This window comes from Carcharhinus amblyrhynchos, unplaced genomic scaffold (assembly GCF_965287045.1).
Source record: "Carcharhinus amblyrhynchos unplaced genomic scaffold, sCarAmb.v2.hapA chromosome_128, whole genome shotgun sequence".
NCBI classification, from domain to species: domain Eukaryota; kingdom Metazoa; phylum Chordata; class Chondrichthyes; order Carcharhiniformes; family Carcharhinidae; genus Carcharhinus; species Carcharhinus amblyrhynchos.
The window spans coordinates 119,411-140,721 of NW_027649868.1; the positions used below are offsets into that span (position 1 = coordinate 119,411).

At 46.8% G+C, this 21,311-nt stretch overlaps 1 protein-coding gene across 4 annotated transcripts in view; it reads right to left on the reverse strand.

Annotated features, from left to right (window-relative positions):
- The window catches only part of LOC145338650 (misshapen-like kinase 1), a 316,064-nt gene that overhangs the window by 16,448 nt on the left and 278,305 nt on the right, over window positions 1–21,311 (reverse strand). For all 4 annotated transcript variants that reach the window (XM_080183038.1, XM_080183040.1, XM_080183039.1 and 1 more), the window contains 3 exons: window positions 14,171–14,338; window positions 3,343–3,486; window positions 2,043–2,177 (listed from right to left, as the gene is read on the reverse strand). In XM_080183038.1, the coding sequence (XP_080039164.1) occupies window positions 2,043–2,177; window positions 3,343–3,486; window positions 14,171–14,338 (447 nt within the window). The remainder of the gene's footprint in view (window positions 1–2,042; window positions 2,178–3,342; window positions 3,487–14,170; window positions 14,339–21,311) is intronic.

Sequence of the window (21,311 nt, forward strand, 5' to 3'; positions counted from 1 at the left end):
CTGCATGCAACAGCCTCCACACTTCGACAAGCCGGCTAAACCAGGTGAGGGTAGCCGACGGGTCTCAGCCCTGGGTGAGATTGGGAAATGTCTATCCCAGCACGTGAAGGCAGACTCCAGCGGATTGAGCCGAAGAGACCAATGGAAGGTCCAAAGGTCAAGAAGGCAGTCTCTGCAAGTGTCGTGGAACGCAAAGAGCAGGACAAGACACAGATGACATCCTGGTCATCCACTGCGCCTAGTCTCATCTCCAGCCGTCTTGACTCTTGTCTTGCCACTGGATCTAGATGGGAATTGGGAAGAGAGAGTGAGGCTGACGCTGCGCAACTCTCCCTCACTTTAATCCAAATCAAGCGCAAGTCTCGACACCATCATTGTCATCAGTGTCCTGTTCAACCCTTGAAGTCCTGTGGTGATGGGCGAGTGATGAAGCAGCAGGTGTGGATACACTGGGAGCTGTAGTCATGGACCTGCACACAGGTGGCTCAGGTCTAATGGTCACTTTCCGCTGACTGAAGCAGCAGTGAAACTCAGCATCTACCTTGGCGACTGAGCAGTCCTCTTCAGGAACGCACTGCTCACCTCCCTAGAATGAAGAATGGGCTAGAAAAGGTGCCCTAAACATTGCCTGCTTCACTACACCCTGGCCAGTTTACAGCGGCTGGCGGGGATCCCATCTTGCGGTCGAACAAACAAAATAAAACACAAGGTGACACCGCTCACATTGGCATTTGGAACACGTGCGCACTTTTGGACAATCCTACAGCAGACAGACTAGAGAGAACAGCCTTAGTTGCCAGAGAGCTTGCAAGATACAACATTGACATTGCAACCCTGAGTGAAACTCGTCTTGCCAACGTAGGTCAGTTGACTGAAACTGGAAGTGGATACACTTTTTTCTGGAGTGGTCGTGGTAGCGATGAACGTCGTGATGCTGGAGTTGGATTCGCTGTCAGGAGTCACCTTCTTTGGAAACGTGATAGTCTATTCAAGGGTGTGAATGACTGGCTTATGACATTACAGGCTTCCGCTACAGAACAGAAGTCAAGCCACTCTGATCAGCGCCTATGCCCCCACAATGAACAACCCGGATGAGATGAAAGACAAGTTCTACGAAGAACTGGATGCCCTACTATCAGCAGTGAGCAGTACCGACAAGCTGATCTTGTTTGGCGATTTCAATGCAAGAGTAGGGTGTGACTCTGCAATCTAGCAGGGAGTCATTGGGAGGCATGGAATGGACAAGTGTAACAGTAATGGCCTACTCTTAATGAAGACCTGTGCAGCACACACGACCTCCTCATCACCAACACAATCTTCCGTCTGCCTACCCGCAACAAGACCTCCTGGATGTACCCCGGCTCTAAGCAATGGCATCTTATCGACTATATCATTGTCAGGAGAAAAAACAGACAGGATGTCAGGGTGACCAGGTCATGTCGTCCGTATGTTAGACGAGCGCATACCCAAGCAGCCCCTTTTTGGGGAACTCTCTGCTGGAAGAAGCTCGCATGGAGGGCAGAAGAAACGTTTCAAAGACACATTCGAGGCCTCACTGAAGTCGCTTGACATAGACACGACCTCCTGGGAAACACTGGCACAAAAACACCTTACCTGGCGCTGCCTCATCTACAAAGGCTGTCAAGCTTACGAAGCAAGGTGTATTGCTGAAGCACAACTTAAGCGCGAGCTGCGCAAGTCCGCAGCCACCAGCACAACAATTACAGTGTCTACACGAGTCCGTCCAATATGTGCCAGGACATTCCACGCCCGAATTGGCCCTGATCAGTCATCTTCGGACACACCGCAACCAGCCTCAAAATGACTAACGGCATCGAGGTCCTCATCGATGACGATGGACAAACAACAACTGTGAAACTCTTGACTGCCCAGGGGCTCTTATGAAAAGCAATGTTAAGTTTGTGGTGAGTATTTCCATCTGGAAAACCTGTCTCCTAGTGGCCAATGATCCAACGCCAGGCAGCACAAGCATCATCGGAGGAATCGGTGCGGACACACTTTACTCTCACCTTCTTACTTACCCACTTTGTAGTGCACGCAGCCCTCCATGTCTCCGACTGTGGTCCAGCCCTGCTTCTTCTCCACTTCCGGGTCATTGTGCAAGATCTTGTTCCGCAGCCAGGACAGGTAATACACACGCAGCTTGTTCCGTTTACCTAAGTACGATCAATGAAACAGAATTCAGCCGATCAAACACGCCAGTTACTCTTGAGGCAAATGAAAGATTATCATTCCCTTCGTGCCCTCTCCTGAAACTTCACTGGGGATCCTGGGACTATGAGGATACAGAGGGAAACAAACGTAATGGTGCCAGTTGTAGAATTCCTACAGTGCAGGATGAAGCCATTCAGCCCATTGAGTCTGCACCAACTCTCCAACAGAACCCAAGCCCACATCCCACCCTATCCCCTGTAAGGCAACACAGTTACCTAACTAATCTTCCCTAACCTGAACATCTTGAGACAATAAGGGACAATTTAGCATGGCCAATCCACATAACCTGCAAATGTTGAGACAATAAGGGATAATTTAGCACGGCCAATGCACTAACCTGCAAATCTTGGGACATGAAGGCATGGCCAATCAATCGAACCTGCATATCTTTGAACACTAAGGAGCAATTTAGCATGGCCAATCGACCTAATTTGCACATCTTTGGATACTAAGTTCAATTTAGCTTGGCCAATCCACCTAACCTGCACATCTTTGGGCACTAAGGGGCAATTTGGCATGCCCATCACACTGTGGACGTTCAGGGTCTCCAGGTCCAGAATCTGGGTGGCACAGTGGTTAGCACTGTTGCCTCACAGCACCAGGGATCCGAGTTTGATTCCTGCCTGTCAATGTCTGTGTGGAGTTTGCATATTCTCCCTGTGTCTGCATGAGTTTCCTCTGGGTGCTCCGATTTCCTCCCACAGTCCAAAGATATGTTGGTTAGGAGGATTGGCTGTGCTAAATTGCGCCTTAGTGTCAGGGGGACTAGCTAGGGTAAATACATGGGTTTATGGTGACAAGGCCTGGGTGAGACTATTGTCAGTGTAGACACGATGGTCCAAAATGGCCTCCTTCCGCGCTGCAGTATTGTATGATTCTAATGATAATTGAACTGGTGGAAAATACCCCATCAGAAAACACTCCTTTTCCCAACTCCTGCCATTGAGGCTTGATGGAAAGTGTTGTGTCTGGGTGTTAAGTGAGGTGAGAATTAAGCAGAACTGAAACTCTTTTGATATCACCACTTTCTAGACAAGGGAAGCTCTCACACAGACTGGCAGTGCTACTTAACACTCACTTCAACTTCAGCCTGAAAGCTTTATGCACCTGATATCGTGATGAGGAGGTTCAACCCTTCCAAAACATCCATCTGCTGGAAGCGTCGACGACTGATGAGGCTGTACACTTTCCCCTGTCCACTGCGGTCGAGCAGCATCAGCCCGTTTTCTGTCCCCACCAGCAGATTCACACCTTGAACAAGAACAAAATACAGTTAACAAGGCACAGAGCAACCGCAAAAGGACATGGACAACACAATAATGGCCATTGATTGTAAAATAATGACCACTAATTTATAATAATGACCACTGAATTTACAATAATGACCACTGATCACTAAAAGTTTAGGAGAGAAACAGAAGAGGGAGGGGGGGAACGGAGAGAGAGGGGGGGAACGGAGAGGGGGGGGGGAACGGAGAGGGGGGGGGAACGGAGAGAGAGGGGGGAAACGGAGAGAGAGGGGGGGAACGGAGAGAGAGGGGGGGAACGGAGAGAGAGGGGGGGAACGGAGAGAGAGGGGGGGAACGGAGAGAGAGAGGGGGGGAACGGAGAGAGAGGGGGGGAACGGAGAGAGAGGGGGGGAACGAGAGAGAGGGGGGGAACGGAGAGAGAGGGGGGGAACGGAGAGAGAGGGGGGGAACGGAGAGAGAGGGGGGGAACGGAGAGAGAGGGGGGGAACGGAGAGAGAGGGGGGGAACGGACAGAGAGGGGGGGAACGGACAGAGAGGGGGGGAACGGACAGAGAGGGGGGGAACGGACAGAGAGGGGGGGAACGGACAGAGAGGGGGGGAACGGACAGAGAGGGGGGGAACGGACAGAGAGGGGGGGAACGGACAGAGAGGGGGGGAACGGACAGAGAGGGGGGGAACGGACAGAGAGGGGGGGAACGGACAGAGAGGGGGGGAACGGACAGAGAGGGGGGGGAGAGGGGGGAACGGACAGAGAGGGGGGGAACGGAGAGAGAGGGGGTGAACGGAGAGAGAGGTTTGTAAGGGAATCAAAAGTTACAAGGAAAGGCGGGAGAATGGGGTTAAGAAAATTATCAGCCATAATTGAATGGCACATCAGACTCGATGGCCGAATTCTAACAGATCTCTGCACTCTTCTTCCAGTAGTCCAGAAATCTTTACACCCACGCAAACAGGCAGCTAGTGTGTCAGTTCAACATCCACACTGAAAGACAGTGCAGCACTCCCTCGGCACTCCACTGAGAGCACTGGCTTCAAGGATGAATTCTCATCTCTGCCGAAGTTAAAAGTGACCAGCGTCAGCCCAACCATGGTGCTCCACTGTAGGGCACTGAATATCTTTGTATACAATTGTGACCCTGCCAGGGCCCCACCATTGAAGTTTACACCTGGATGTAGTCTGCATAATTATTTAAAACCAGATGAACCCCAGCAACAAGGCGGCTTTGGAATCTCACAACACAACTCTGGAGGGGGGATTTGAAATTAGCCAGAATAGAAAGTAAAGGGTTAAGGTGATTTTCACCCAACATGGTGAAGTTAAACAGTTTGGTCATGTGTGAATGCTATTTTGATTTGATTTATTATTGTCACATATATGGGATACAGTGAAAAGTATTGTTTCTTGCACGCTAGACAAAGCATACTGTTCATAGAGTACTGGGGAGGAGGATTTGATTTGATTTATTATTGTCACATGTATTAGTATACAGTGAAAAGTATTGTTCTTGCGCATTACACAGACAAAGCATATTACTCATAGAGAAGCAAAGATGGTGCAGAATGTAGTGTTACCGAGATAGCTGGGGTGTAGAGAAAGATCAAACTTAATGCGAGGTAGGTCCATTAAAAAGTCTGATGGCAGCAGGGAAGAAGTTGTTCTTGAGTTGGTTGGTATGTGATATCAGAATTTGTATCTTTTTCCTGACGGAAGAAGGTGAAGAGAGAATGTCTGGGGTCCTTAATTATGCTGGCTGCTTTGCCACCCACGTCAGCAGGAAGTGTAAGACAGAATCAATGGATTGGAGGCTGGTTGTGTGTTGGATTGGGCTACATTCTTGCGGTCTTTGACAGAGCAGGAGCCATACCAAGTTGTGATACAACCAGAAAAGAGTGCTTTCCGTGGTGCATCTGTAAAAGTTGGTGCGAGTTGTAGGGGACTTGCCAAATTCCCTTAGACCCCGAAGAAAGTAGAGGCATGGGGGCTGGGGACCGGGACAGGTTGTTAGTGATCTGGACATCTATAAATTTGAAGCTCTCGACCCTTTCTACTTTGTCCCTGTTGATGTAGATAGGGCATGTTCTCCTCTATGCTTCCTGAAGTTCATTACACGCTATTAACTGATAATGAAAAGTTTTATGGAATGTTATAATGTATCTTAATATTTTTAAATCAATCATGATTTTAAATGTGGAAGGTTTTATGTTTAAATTAAAAAGAATGCAATAATGTGCTTTAAACATTTTAAATAAATCTTTGTATTTCAGTCTATTATGCAAACGCTGCAGATATGGGTCCAAATGTCCATGACTTGATCAGCAGCAGGCATTTTGGCCTTCATTGTGAGAGGTTTCGAGTACAGGAGCAGGGATGTGCTGTTCCAATTATACAGTGCCTTGGTGAGGCCACACCTAGAGTATTGCGCACAGTTTTGGTCTCCTTCTCTGAGGAAGGATGTTCTTGCTCGCAAGAGAGCGCAGTGAAGGTTTACCAGGCTGATTCCAAGGATGGTGGAACTCATGTAAGAGTATTGACTAGGTCAGGATTGTTTTCGCTGGAGTTCAGACGAATGGGGGTGGGGGGGGGAGCTGTGTTTGTGTGTGCACGTGGAATCGCATAAAGACTTACAAAATTCTAACAGGACTAGACAGGGAGGATATTCCCACTGGTGGAGCAGTTCAGAACCAGGGGTCACAGCCTGAGGATTCAGGGCGGAATCATGAGGATTCATTTAGGGACGGAGGTGAGGAGACATTTCTTCACCCGGTGAGCCTGTGGAATTCATTCCCACAGGAAGTAGTTGATGCTAAAACACTGAATATGTTCAAGAGGCGGCTGGATATAGCACTTGGGGCGAATGGGGTCAAAGGCTGCAGAGAAAAAGAAGGATTAGGCTATTGAGTTGGACGATCAGCCATGATTGTGATGAATGGCGGAGCAGGCTCAGAAGGCCAAATGGCCTCCTCCTGCTCCTATCTTCTATGTAACACAAACATTTCAAGTAAAGAACAAATAATGTAACATTATACATGGAATACAATTGGATTAGTTGACAAAGCATGGGAAAGTGTCACATCTCTGTGCCCGAGGTTTTATGCTATCAGGATGCTTTGGAAAATTGCCACAGATAATACAATAAAGGAATGGCATCTTGAGATTGTGCCAAATAGCTGGGAATCAGATATTGGGATGGACCAGTAAAAATGTCACTGTGTCGGGTGGTGGATTGCAATTAACTGAGACATTTGACATGATAAAGACTGACATTTTCAAATGCAATGAAATTGAATTAAGCTAATTAGTAGAGATAAGATAAGAAAAAACGTACAATTGTATTGAATTTTGGCACAATGTTGGGATCTTTGGAAGATTTTGAGGTGTTCTGTACTGCTTGGTAATGTGAGGGTCTCCCTTTGGCTGTTGTTTTATGTTCTTGTTTGTCTGTCTACGTTCTATGTGTTAATAAACCTTGGTACGCTTTAAAACCGCAGGATTTTGCCTTCGTGAGATTTAATTTTCAAAATATTTTGTTTTTCAAAGGAATCAGCCACCATTTCACAAATCCTCAACGTTCACCTCAACGACCTAAGCCACACCATAAGAAGTGGCACAAGGAAGAAATTAGCGGCAGCAGCGAAAAGCTAGCCTTGAGTTGGCTGGTGTGCATTCTCAGAATTTTGTATCTTTTTCCCAATAGAAGTAGGTGGAAGATAGAATGTCTGGGGGTGCGTGGGGGTCTTTAATTACACTGGCTGCTTTTCCGAGGCAGCGGCAAGTGTAGAGAGAGTCAATGGGTGGGAGGTTGGTTTGAGTGATGGACTGAGCTACATTCACAACCCTTTGTAGTTTATTGCGGTCTTGGTCAGAGCAAGGGCCATACCAAGCTGTGAAATATCTGGAAAGGATGCTTTCTATGGTGCATCTATAACAATTGATGAGAGGTTTAGGGTGGCACAGTGGTGGCAGCATTGCTACCTCACTGCTTTTGGGACCTGGTTTGGGTAACTGTATGTGTGGAGTTTGCACGTTCTCCCCGTGTCTGCATGGGCTTCCTCCGGGTGCTCCGGTTTTCTCCCACAGTCCAGAGATGTGCAGGTTAGGTGGATTGGCCATGCTAAATTGACCCTTAGTGTCCAAAAATGAGCAGGTTAGGTGGCTTGGCCATGCTAAATTGACCCTTAAGTGTCCAAAAATGAACAGGTTAGGTGGATTGATCATACTAAGTTGCCCCTTAGTGACAGAGGGATTAGCAGGGTAAATACATGGAGTTATGGAGATAGGGCCTGGGTGGGATTGTTGTCAGTACAGGCTCAACGGGCCGAACAGCCTCTTTCTAGACTGTGGGGATTCTATGAGTTCGAGTGGACATGCCAAATGTCCTGAGCCTCCTGAGATTTTCAGTATCTCCATCAGGTCACGTTCTTCGTTTTTCCGCAAGCGTGGTTTATTTTTCTTTCCAACGCCAGGACTGCTGTCTACGCACTGAACGGCAAGCAGCCATTGTGAACTGGTCAACGCGATGGAGATGGGACTTCGGCAACGACTCAGGAAGTGGGGTGATTCACGGCACTAACGCACGGGGGCGTACAGAGCCTTCCACCCAGAGTGCGCACTACTCTCCAATAGTCGTCGACTGACGTTTTGTTTCTCTTTCGGAGCTTGACTCAATTCCCGGTGCCTGCATCAAATGCGCAGCAGGGCTCCCTGAGAGGTTTTACCCACTACGGTTAATTACAGAACGGGAGGTATTAGAATCAAGAGAAACGGGGCATTCATCATCTTAGCACAACACATGGAGCAATTAATGTAAGAAGCACCCCGCAGAGTATTGCTACACCTGCATCATATTACCGAGCTTCATTGTACACCAGCATCTGTACAAAGACAATGTTATAGATTCAGCTGGAGGCAACAGTGGAATGAAACCTTATCTACCAGTGTGGCTGGCAGCGTTCTGCTGCTTTTAAAAGCAAGGAACAAGAATTTTCAGGCAGGGAATACATTTATCTCACTCCACAGACCGGAGCACAAATCCGAGGCGCAACCTCCCTGTGCAGTGACTAAGGGGTGCTGTGTTTTGGATGAGGGGCCCTACATCCCCTCTCAGGAGGGTACATTATTCCCTGGGTACCATTCTGAAGAGGCAGCTCTCCCCAGAGTCCTGGTTAAATAATTACACTCCTCCCGCCAACCAACATCACAAGGGAAAAGCAGCGCTATCTGGTCGTTACGACATTGCAGGAATCCTGCCCTGGATTACAATGGTGACCAGATCTCTAAAGTACTTTGTGGGCTGGAATGTGGTTTGACATGTCCCGGGGCTGAGAGAGGTTCAAACTGAAAAGCATGACTGGAATTTTTGGAATGGCTTAAGCGATAGCTGGACACTGGAGTGTCCCAAGTGCGTAAAATGGGCTTCCTCTACAAATATTTTGTGATACTGCTCACTGAGTCTCAACTTATGAGGTGTGACTTGACTGGGTGTGACTCTTTTAATTTTAATAAATGAAGTCTTATTGAAGCTGTACAAGTCATTGATAAGGCCACACTTGGAATACTGTGTATAGTTCAAGTCACCCTATTATAGAAAGGATATTATTAAACCAGAAAGAGTGCAGAAAAGATTTACTAGGATGCTAACTGGACTTGATGGATTGAGTTATAAGGAGAGGCTGGATAGATGAGACATTTTCCCCTGGAGCGTAGGAGGCTGAGGGGTGATCTCATCGAGGCCTACCAAATAATGAAGGGCACAGATCAGCTAGATAATCAACATCTTTTACCAAAGGTAGGGGAGTCTAAAACTAGAGGGCATGGGTTTAAGGTGAGAGATACAAAAAGATCCAGAGGGGCACATTTTACACACAGAGGGTGGTGAGTGCCTGGAACGAGCTGCCAGAGGTAATAGTAGAGGTGGGAACAATTTTGTCTTTTAAAAAGCATTTAGACAGTTACATGGATACGTTGGGTATGGAGGGAAATGGGCCAAATGCAAGCAATTGGGACTACCTTACTGGTTTAAACAAAAAGGGTGGCATGGACAAGTTGGGCCAAAGGGTCTGTTTCCATGCTGAAAACCTCTGTCACTCTCTATAAATGTGTAATCCTGCTTATTATAATCAGGTGGCATATATTTTTCAGACTGCACTTATCATAACATATTTTAGGTCAACTCCATTTCGTATCGAGATTGTGCTCAAACATTTGCCTCTTGGTCCTGCTCTGACAAAGGCTGCAAGAAACTACAAAGGGTTGTGAACATAGCTAGTCCATCACTCAAACCAGCCTCCCAACCACTGACCCTGTCTACGTTTCCCGCTACCTCAGGAAAAGCAGCCAGCATAATTAAGGACCTCACACACCCTGGACATTCTCTCTACCACCTTCTTCCATCAGGAAAAACATACAAAAGTCTGAGGACACGTACCAACCGACTCAAGAACAGCTTCTTTCCTGCAGCCATCAGACTTCTGAATGGACCTACCTTGCACTAAGTTGATCTTTCTCTACACCCTAGCTATGACTGTAATGCTACATTCGGCACTCTCTCCTTTATTTCTCTATGAACGGTATGCTTTGTCTGTGTCGCTTACAAGAAACAATACTGTATCCCTATGCATGTGATAATAGTAAATCAAATCAAATCTTAATCATAGAATCCCTACAGTGAAGAAGGAGCCATTTGGCCCATCGAGTCTACATTGACCACAGTCCCACCCAGGCTCTATCTCCGTCACTACGTATACATGGCTAATCAACCTAACCGGCTCTTTTGCTTCAGTGTTTCTTCCCAACTTCAACAGCTGGCTCTCACCTCATTTTCCTTCCTCCCTTGGTGCCCTGCTCAGATTAGTATGGTGCTTCACAATGCAGGGTGATTCTTTTTCTCTCAGTCCCAGAACACTCTGGGTGAATGTTGGTCAGTACTCAAAGACACACACTTCGACATGGATACTGTTTAAATATAGAGCTATAACTAGTTTGTTTTTAATTAATTTGTGCGACATGGCCGTCGCTGGCTGGCCAGATTTATTGCCCATTCCTAGTTGCCCCTGGAGGGTGATTGAGAGTCAACCACATTGCTGTGGGTCTGGAGTCACAGGTAGGCCAGATCAGGGTAAGGACAGCAGATTTCTTTCCCTAAAGGACAGTAGTCAACCAGATGGATTTTCCGGCAATGGTTTCATGGTCATCAGTAGATTCTTAATTCCAGATTGGTTTTATTCAATTCAACTCCCACCATTTGCTGTGGTGGGATTCGAACCCAGGTTCCCCGGAACATTAGTTGAGTTTCTGGATCAATATCACTAGGCCATTGTCTCCCCATGTAAACATTGGCACCATTGTGCCAGCCATGGGTTTGTGGCACAGCGCAACTTTGGGCAAACGGAGCCTGAACAAATTGCAGCAAACAAAATTATCGGCAATTAGCAAATGTAGAACCACTATTCAAGAAAGGAGGGGGGAGAGAAAACAGGGAACTACAGGGCAGCTAGCCTGACAGCAGGAATTGATTAAGGAAGTCTTAAAAAAGCACTGTGAAAAAAAACTTGCAATCATAGAATCCCTACGGTGGAGAACAAGACTGTTCAACACATCCAGTCTGCATTGCAAACAATCCCACCCAGACTCTATCTCTGTAACTCCACCCTGCTAATCCCCCTGACACTAGGAGGCAATTTGGCATGGCCAATCAGTTTACTTGCACATCTTTTGGACTGTGGGAGGAAACAAGAGCACTCAGAGGAAATCCATCATAAACCTTACATTAACACCGCAATGAAGTTACTGTGAAAACCCCTTAGTCGCCACATTCTGGCACCTGTTCAGGTAACACTGAGGGAGCATTTAGCAAGACCAATGCACCTAATGAGCTCGTCTTTCGGACTATGGGAGGAAACCGGAGCACCCGGAGGAAACCCACACAGATACGGGGCGGGGAGAATGTGCAAACTCCACACAGACAGTCACGAGGGCCAAATTGAACCTGGGTCCCTGGCACTGTGAGGCAGCAGTGCTTAACCACTGTGCCAATGATCAGGACAAGCCAACATGGGCTAACAAAAGGGCAGCACGGTGTCATAGTGGTTAGCACTGCTGCCTCACAGCGCCAGGGACCCGGATTCGATTCGCGGCTTGGGGTCACCGACTGTGTGGAGTCTGCATGTTCTCCCGTGTCTGCGTGGGTTTCCTCCCACAGTCTGAAAAACGTGCTGGTTAGGCGCATTGGCTGTGTTAAGTTCTCCCTCAGTGTACCTGAACAGGCGTTGGAGTGTGGTGACTAGGGGATCTTCACAGTAACTTCACTGCAGTGTTGATGTAAGCTTACTTGTAACTAATAAATTAACTTTACGGTCCCTGGCGCTGTGAGGCAGCACTGCTAACCACGTCGATGCAGAATTGATGGGCTGAAGGGTCTCTTCTGCACTGTATGACTTGATTCTATGACTTGTGACGTCCCTGTGTGCAGCCAACTTGAATTCGAGGGGTTGTGGAGTACTCGGCTTGGAATAGATACTCAGCTGGGCCGTACGTTGGAAACATGCCAACTGTAAGTGTGACACAAACTGTCGTATAGGAGCTACAGCTGTGAGACTTACTGCAGCAGACAGCGGAACGGAAAGAGACTTCATATTGCTGAGTAAATTGAATCAAGGTATGAAAAAAAAAGAAAAAATATGTGACTGACATGAACTACAGGAAAATCTAGCACAAGCCCGCGTTACAATTACAGGATCGTTCCACGAGGCAACCCAATCCTTCAAACACTACATATGAATGTAATTAAACTCATAAAACAAGCCTATCGTAAACAGCTGCGGAACCAGCAGCTCTCCCTCAATCCCAGGAGAGTTGCTCATTACTGAATTACACCCGTCATCACGAGATATTTCAGGGTGAAGTCAGCCAATCTTAATCCATCACCCACGCAGATTTGCTTTCTTACAAGGCATGCATTTAAGGTGAGAGGGAAAAAGTTAAAAAGATGTGGGGGCCAAGGTTTTTTTTTTACACAGAAACTGAGCAGCAGGGTGGCACAGTGGTTAGCACTGCTGCCTCACAGCGCCAGGGACCCCAGGTTCAATTCCTGGCTTGGGACACTGTCTAGACGGAGTCTGCATGGGTGCTCCTGTTCCCTCCGGAAGATGTGCTGGTTAGGTGCATTGGCCATGCTAAATTCTCCCTCGGTGTTACCCGAACAGGCACCGGAGTGTGGCAACTCTGGGATTTTCACAGTAACTTCACTGCAGTGTTAATGGAAGACTACCTGTAACACTAATACTTCATCAACTTTAAACTTAATAATTGGGTAGGAGGAGGCCCCCTTGGGACATTTATGCTGGAATGGACTAAATTCTGTGCTGCAGACTTCATGCAAATCCCCTTAAATCCTTCCAAAATGACACCTTATTGTTTGTTAATTGATTCCAGAGTTTTCAGATCCACTCTGCCGTTGGAAGTGGATTCATACGTCAATCACTGTCATGAAGGCTCTTTTCTCTCACACAATTCTGATACAGGTTTGGTCACCCTGTCATAGGAAAGACATTGACAAACTGGGAAGAGCGCAAAGAAGATTTATGAGGATGCTGCCAGGACCAGTGGGCCTGAGTTATGGAGAGAGGTTGGCCAGGCTAGGGTTTTATTCCTTGGAACATAGGTGACCTGACCGAGATGTGTAAAATCATCAGGGGTATAGATAGGATGAACGCACATTTTTCCCAGGGAAGGGTAATTGAAAACTAGAGGCATAGGTTTAAAGTAAGAGGGGAAAGATTTAATAGGGACCTGCAGGGCAACTTCTTCACTCAGAGGGTAGCGTGTGTATGGAAAGAGCTGCCAGAGAAAGTGGTTGAGGCAGGTTCAATAGCAAAAGTTTAAGTTTAAGTTTATTTATTACTGTCACAAGTCAGCTTACATTAACACTGCGATGAAGTTACTGTGAAAATTCCCTAGTCGCCACATTCTGTTCGGGTACATTTACATTTCAGGAGAATTTTAGCATGACCAATGCACCCTAACCAGTAAGTCTTTTGGATTATGGGAGGAAGCCGGAGCACCTGGAAGAAACCCATGCAGACACGGGGGAAGAGTGTGCAGACTCCACACAGACAGTGACCCAGCCAGGAATCGAACCTGGGTCCCTGGTACTGTGGAGCAGCAGTGTTAACCACTGTGCCACCGCGCATGGATGGGAAAAAGTTAGAAAGATATGGAGCCAAACGGGGGCAATTGGGACCAGCTGGGCAGGCCACATGGACCAGTTGGGCTGAAGGGCCTGTTTCCGTGCTGTATATGATTGTAATTATTTCATTTCCCAGTTACACATCCTTGTAAGAGAGCAAAACACGGGAAGTCGGAAATCAAAATGCAAAGTGCTAAAGTCAATAAAAAAGCTCAGCTGGTCTGGTAGCATCAGTGGAGAGAGAAACAGAGTTAACATTTTGACTCCAACGTGACTTGTCAGAACCTTGTGTCCTCATCCCAGTTTGAAACAACGCTTCCATTTTTTTCACACCGTTCATTACCTTATTCTAGCAGTGTGCCTCTTCATTTACGTTTTAGCTTGAGGAATCTGTGTAAATCGATGGAAATTGACAACTGCCGCAGCAGAGGGGCCAATTCCAAGTGGACGCCAGTGCAGTGCCAAAAGGTACATTAAACAAATAAGGTTTCAGTTACTGACCCCACAAAGCAGCACAAAGTATTTCCGAATTAAAGCGCTTCTTGTATTTGCGGATTTCTGGCGTATCGCTGTGTGGTCGCGTGTTGGCTGGATTGACATTTACCACCGAGCACTTCCTGTCCTCGTATTTCAGCTGGTTTAGCCGACTCACGTCACTGATGCTTAAACCTAGGAACAAACAAAAATAAAATACAGCAAGTCAACCATCAGGGTTCATTGCAGAGTCAACGTACCTAATCCTCTCCAAAACCTCCGCACCAACCTCCACTACATTTACACTCTCCAAAGAGGGCAACAAATACTCTGTCACTGAAATTTGGTGCTGTTTGCTGGAGAGGGGGAAACTGAAGAAGTTCATGGGAGTGATTACTCTCCAATTGTCACTTCCTGGCAGCGGGACAATGAAGATCAAGAGGACGGCACAGCAGCGGCACAGTGGTTAGCACTGCTGCCTCACAGTGCCAGGACCCAGTTAGATTCCTGGCTTGGGTTACTGTCTGTGTGGAGTTTGCACGTTCTCCCCATGTCTGCGTGGGTTTCCTCTGGGTGTTCCAGTTTCCTCCCATAGTCCAAAAGATGTGTAGATTAGGTGAATGGCCATGCTAAATTGCCCCTTAGTGACCAAAGATGTGTGGGTTAGGTGGATTGGCCATGCTAAATTGCCCCTTAGTGTCGGGAGGGGCTAGCAGGATAAATAGGTAGGATTAAGGGGATAGGGCCCGGGTGGGATTGTGGTCAGTGCAGACTCGATGGGCCAAATTGCCTCCTCCTGCTCTGTAGGGATTCTAGGAAGCCTCAAGTCAGGCTACTGTCAGTTATCACTTTGCTACTTTCAATAAGAAAGCACCGGCGTAGTGGTATTGTTGCTGGATTGTAATCCAGAGATTTGAGGCAATGCTCTGAGGACATTGGTTCGAATCCCACCATGGCAGATGATGAAATGTGAATTCAATAAAAAGGAAATCAAAAGTCTAATGACAACCATGAATTGTTGTAGAGACCCATCTCAACAATGGTTCACTAATGTTCTTTCGGGAAGGAAATCTGCCATCCCAGTCTGGCCTACACGTGACTCCAGGGCCACACTAATTTTCTGTTCATGGGGCAATAAGGGATGGACAACAAATGCCGTCCAGTCAGCAGTGCCCACATCCCATCAGGTGGTACCATAGCACAGTGGTTAGCACTGCAGCCTCACAGTGCCTAGGTTCGATTCCTCACTTTGGTCACTGTGTGTGTGGAGTCTGCACGTACTCCCCGTGTCTGAGTGGGTCTCCTCCAGGTGCTCCGGTTTCCTCCCACAGTCTGAAAGACGTGCTGGTTAGGTGCATTGTCCATGGTGCATTCTCTCTCAGCGTTACCCAAACAGGCGCCGGAGTGTGGCGACTAGGGGATTTTCACAGTAACTTCACGCAGTGTTAATGAAAGCCAACTTGTGACTTGATCAACTTCAAACTTTCAATCAAAGAATGAAGAAATAAAAAGTCAGCAGCTTCAGGGGATAGAGGAAATTAAGCAGAAAAAATATCAAGATATTATCTGCGGCGGCACGGTGGCACAGTGGTTAGCACTGCTGCCTCATAGTGCCAAGGACCAGGGTTCGATTCCAGCCTCGGATGACTGTCTGTGTGGAGTCTGCATGTTCTGCCCGTATCTGTGTGTGCTTCCTCCAGGTGCTCCAGTTTCCTCCCACAATCCAAAGATGTGCGGGTTATGTTGATTGGCCATGCTAAATTGCCTCTTATTGTCAGGAGGACTAGCTAGACTAAATATGTGGGGTTATGCGAATAGGGCCTGGGTGGGATTGTGGTCAGTGCAGACTTGATGGACCGGACGGCTCCTTTGTCACTGTAGGGTTTCTATGACTCTGTGGTTCACAAGAAATTTGAATTCCCTGATTATTATGTCTCCGTTATTTGCACAGAACATGCTCACCCGAGATGCCCCTCAATCATGGCACCATGAACTGTGTAACCACATACAGTTATCACACCAACCATAATGCACCAGGATTCTAAACTTCCCACTAAACCTGGTGTTAATTAGACTGTAACAACCACAACATGCACTGGATCAACATGAGACGGGTGCAGTTTACAAGGCTGGAGCACAAGAAGCTGAATTACTCCGGGAGCCACATCAGAAGCTCGCTGCTTTATAAAACCATCAAAAACTCTGATGTGTGCCAATTAGTGTGCAATGTGTACGGGACTCCCGAATTGTTTTACAGCATTAATCCCCAGCAATCCACTGCGGACTGAAGTGCTGTAACTTTACAATAATAATCCATCATTGAGGTATTATTATTGTGGGACTTAATGGGCAATTTTGACCAGTGCCAGTTCCAACACTCACCAGAGGGGGAATGGGATAAGGAGGTAAAGTGAGCAAGGGTCAGTGAGTCTCCCAATGACTGAAGCATTTAGGGAAGACTACTAATCACTCCATTTAAAATTCCAGTTACCACCCCCACCTTTCAATCTTATCCATATATGACATTAGTGTCGCTTTAGGGGCAGTCTTTAAAAGTTTATGAATGGGACTCTTGCACTGAGATTTCCAATGCGTCAGATACTGTCTAGGGTAGCACAGGGATTAGCACTGCTGCCTCACACTGCCAGAGATCCAGGTTCAATTCTCGGCTTGGGGTGACTGTCAGTGCGGAGTCTGTACGTTCTCCTCCGTGTCTACATGGGTTTCCTCCGGGTGCTCCGGTTTCCTCCCACATTCTGAAAGATGTGCAAGTTAGGTGCATTGGCCATGCTAAATTCTCCCTTAGTGTATCCGAACAGCTGCTAGAGTGTGGTGACTAGGGGATTTTCACAGTAACTTCATTGCAGGGCTAATGCAAGCCAACTTGTGACACTAATAAACAAACTTTAAATGGAAAAATAAAGAAAAGTCAGTGGCTTACTATGGTTTCCTCCCAAATGCTAAAGATGTGCAGGTTAGGTGGATTGGCCATGCTAAATTGCCTTTCAGTGTCCGAAGATGTGCAGGTTAGATGGATTGGCTGTATTAAATTGCTCCTTAGTGTTCAAAGATGTGCAGGTTAGGTGGATTGGCCATGCTAAATTGTCCCTTAGTATCAGGGAGATATTAGATGGTAAATACGTGGAAGGGATAGGACCTGAGTGAGATTGTTGTCAGTGCAGGTGTGATGGGCTGAATGGCCTCTTTCTCCACTATAGGATTCTATGACTATCAGATGGATGTTCTAACTAAGGTCTGAGAAAAAACTTGTTCTGTTTGTTAGTGTAACAAAATTGCAGGCTCAAAATATCTATTGAAATCTGTGGTCTTCAGATAAAAATCACTGCTCAATGTCTAGACTTTATCTGTCATCTATGGACTACCCCAGACGACTGGACCATCTGTCTACCGGTGACTGTGCATTAAATCCCTTGTCTAACAGCCAGTCACTAAAAATGCGACAGGGACCAAGCTTCCTGATGCATTCCCACATGTTGCATTGGCAGTGGTTTGGGGCTAGTAGCAGTGAGGTGGCATATCTGAACTGAGGCGGATGCGTGAGTGGGGAAAAATAACAAACATTGCTTTTTGCTTCCTATTCTGATATTGGCAGGAATTGATCAAGGTGTTCACTGATAGAATTCATCATGATTGGAAACTTCTATTGAAAAACACAATTTTACCAAAGACCTTTAACAAAATAAGCATATTCTAACATGATCCTGTTCACTGCCAAAGACCACCTCTGCTCACCCCAATACCCCTCCGCAACATGGCAGATCCAGCAACGCCGCACTTTTCAAATTCTCCTCACTCTTTACAAATCTCTCCACTGCCCGGCACTTGCCTATCTGCAGCCTCCGTCAGACTGACAACCCTGTGCCAGCCCATCAACCCTCCGCCAGCCTGACAACTCTCCACTAGCCCGACAACCCTCTGATACTTCCCTCTGTGCTCCTCCAATTCATGCCTTTTGCACATTCCTCTAATTTTCTGTCCACCGCTAGCATTAAGACCCTAAGACATAGGAGCAGTATTACACAATTTGGCCCATCTGATCTGCTCCATCAATCAATCATGGCTGATATGTTTCTCAACCCCATTCTCCTGCCTTTCCCCCGTAACCTTTGATCCCCTTACCAATCAAGAATCTACCTCTGTCCTAAATCACACTCAATAACCTGGCCTCCATAGTCTTCTGTGGCAATGAATTCCACAGATTCACCATCCTCTGGCTGAAGAAATTCCTCCTCATCTTGGTTCTAAAGGGTCGTCTCTTTACTCTGAAGCTGTGCCCTCGGATCCTAGTCTCTCTTACTAGAACATAGAACAGGACAACACAGTACAGGCCCTTCGGCCCTCAATGTTGTGTCGAGTTATGTCCAAATCCAAGATCAAGCTATCCCACTTCCTATAATTCTGGTATGCTCCATGTGCCTATCCAATAACCGCTTGAAACTTCCTAAAGTGTCTGACTCCACTATCACAGCAGGCAGTCCATTCCACACCCCAACCACCCTCTGAGTGAAGAATCTTCCTCGGACATCCCTCCTGTATCTTCTACCATGAACTAGTTATGTCCCCTAGTAACAGCTACGTCCACCCGAAGAAATAGTCTCTGCACATCCACTCTATCTATCCCCCAGTTCTTCAAGGAGCAGTCACATGAGGAATAGAACATAGAACATAGAACATAGAACATTACAGCGCAAAACAGGCCCTTCGGCCCACGATGTTGCGCCGACCAGTTACAAAAACAATGACCCACTAGCCTATACCAATCCCTTTTCGTCCATAAACCTATCCAGAGATCTCTTAAACGCCCCCAAACTAGACGCATTTACAACTGCAGCAGGCAGGGCATTCCAATCCCTCACCACCCGCTGGGTAAAGAACCTACCCCTGACATCCGTCCTGTAGCTACCCCCCCTTAATTTAAAGCCATGCCCCCTCGTGCTAGCTTTCTCCATCCGAGGAAAAAGGCTATCACTATCCACCCTATCTAAACCTCTAATCATCTTATATGTTTCAATAAGATCCCCTCTTAGCCGCCTTCTTTCCAACGAAAACAACCCTAAATCCCTCAGTCTCTCCTCATAGGACCTCCCCACCATACCAGGCAACATCCTAGTAAACCTCCTCTGCACCCTCTCCAACGCCTCCACATCCTTCTTGTAATGCGGGGACCAGAACTGCACACAGTACTCCAAGTGCGGCCGCACTAGAGTAGTGTACAGTTGCAACATTACACTGCGACTCCTAAATTCAATCCCCCTACCAATAAACGCCAAGACACCGTACGCCTTCTTAACTACCTTATCTACTTGATTCCCAACTTTCAGGGATCTATGTACACACACACCTAGATCCCTCTGTTCATCCACACTATTCAAAGTCCTCCCGTTAGCCCTATACTCGACACATCTGTTGCTCCTACCAAAGTGAATTACCTCACACTTCTCCGCATTAAATTCCATCCGCCACCTCTCGGCCCAGCTCTGCAACCTATCTAAGTCTCCCTGCAGACTATGACACCCTTCCTCACAATCTACCACACCTCCAATTTTGGTGTCATCAGCAAATTTACTAATCCACCCAACTATACCCTCATCCAGATCATTAATAAAAATTACAAACAACAGTGGCCCCAAAACAGATCCCTGAGGCACACCACTCGTAACTGTACTCCATGATGAATATTTACCATCCACCACCACCCTCTGTCTCCTATCTGATAGCCAATTCCTGATCCAACTTCCTAGATTACCCACAATCCCATACATCTGCATTTTCTGAAGAAGCCTACCATGGTGAACCTTATCGAACGCCTTACTAAAATCCATGTATACCACGTCAACTGCCTTGCCCCCATCCACCTCTTTGGTCACCTTCTCAAAAAACTCAATAAGGTTAGTAAGGCACGACCTACCCGCTACAAAACCATGCTGACTATTTCTAATCAATTCATTACACTCCAAATAACTATAAATCCTATCCCTAATAATTTTTTCTAAAACCTTGCCCACAACAGAAGTAAGACTCACCGGTCTATAATTCCCGGCAAAGTCTCTGTTCCCCTTCTTAAACAATGGGACAACATTCGCTATCCTCCAATCCTCCGGGACTACACCAGAGACCAATGACGACCTGAAGATCTGAGCCAGAGGCTCTGCAATCACCTCTCTAGCCTCCCAGAGAATCCTAGGGTAGATCCCATCCGGACCAGGGGACTTATCTATTTTCAGCCCCTCAAGAATTTCTAGCACATCCCCTTTATCAACCGTAATACTGTCTATTTTACACCCCTGCAACCCAATGTCCTCCTCAGCTATATTCATGTCCCCCTGCGTGAACACCGAATGGGTACACGTTGAGAAACTGATGGAATTCCAGAATAAACATGGAGGCAAACTCTCCTGGAGAATGTCAAAAAGCCAGAGCAGGATGAGTGGAGCAATGGTCTAGAGGCAATGCAGACAGCTCTGCAGATGGAGAAGAATGTGAACCAGAATCTTACTAATGGAGACATCATCCCCACGTCCAGTCTATCCAGATTTTTCAGTAATCTGTAAGTTTCAATGAGATCCCCCTCATCTTTCTAAACTCCATCGAGTACAGATTCAGAGTCCTCAGAACCTCCTCATATGTCAAGCTTTTCATTCCCAGGATCATGCTTGTGAACCCTTTCTGGGCCCTCTCCAGGCCAGCACACCTTTCCTTAGATGCAGGGCCTAAAATTGTTCATAATACTCCAAATGTGGCCTGACCAGAGAATTATAAAGCCTCATGTGGCCATGTCAAGGCCCAAAAAGCTCTCACATTTCCTTCCCAAATTTCCCCCTTTCTTTCAAACTCAATCTCTCGCTCTCTCCTCCATTGAGAAGATACTTTTTCTAATTCTTTGATCATGCATTTGTTTCACTTGTCCTATTGTCACATGTGACTGGGTGTCAAATTTCATGTGCTAACCCTCCCATGAAGCACCTCGCGATGTTTTGCTATGTTAATGGGGCTCTGATCAAGAATGCAAGAAACCACAAAGGGTTGTGAATGTTGCCCAATCTATCACTCAAACCAGCCTCCCATTCCTTGACTCCGTCTAAACTTCTCCCGCTGCCTGCATAATCAAGGATCCTACGCATATCTGACATTCTCTCTTCTACCTTCT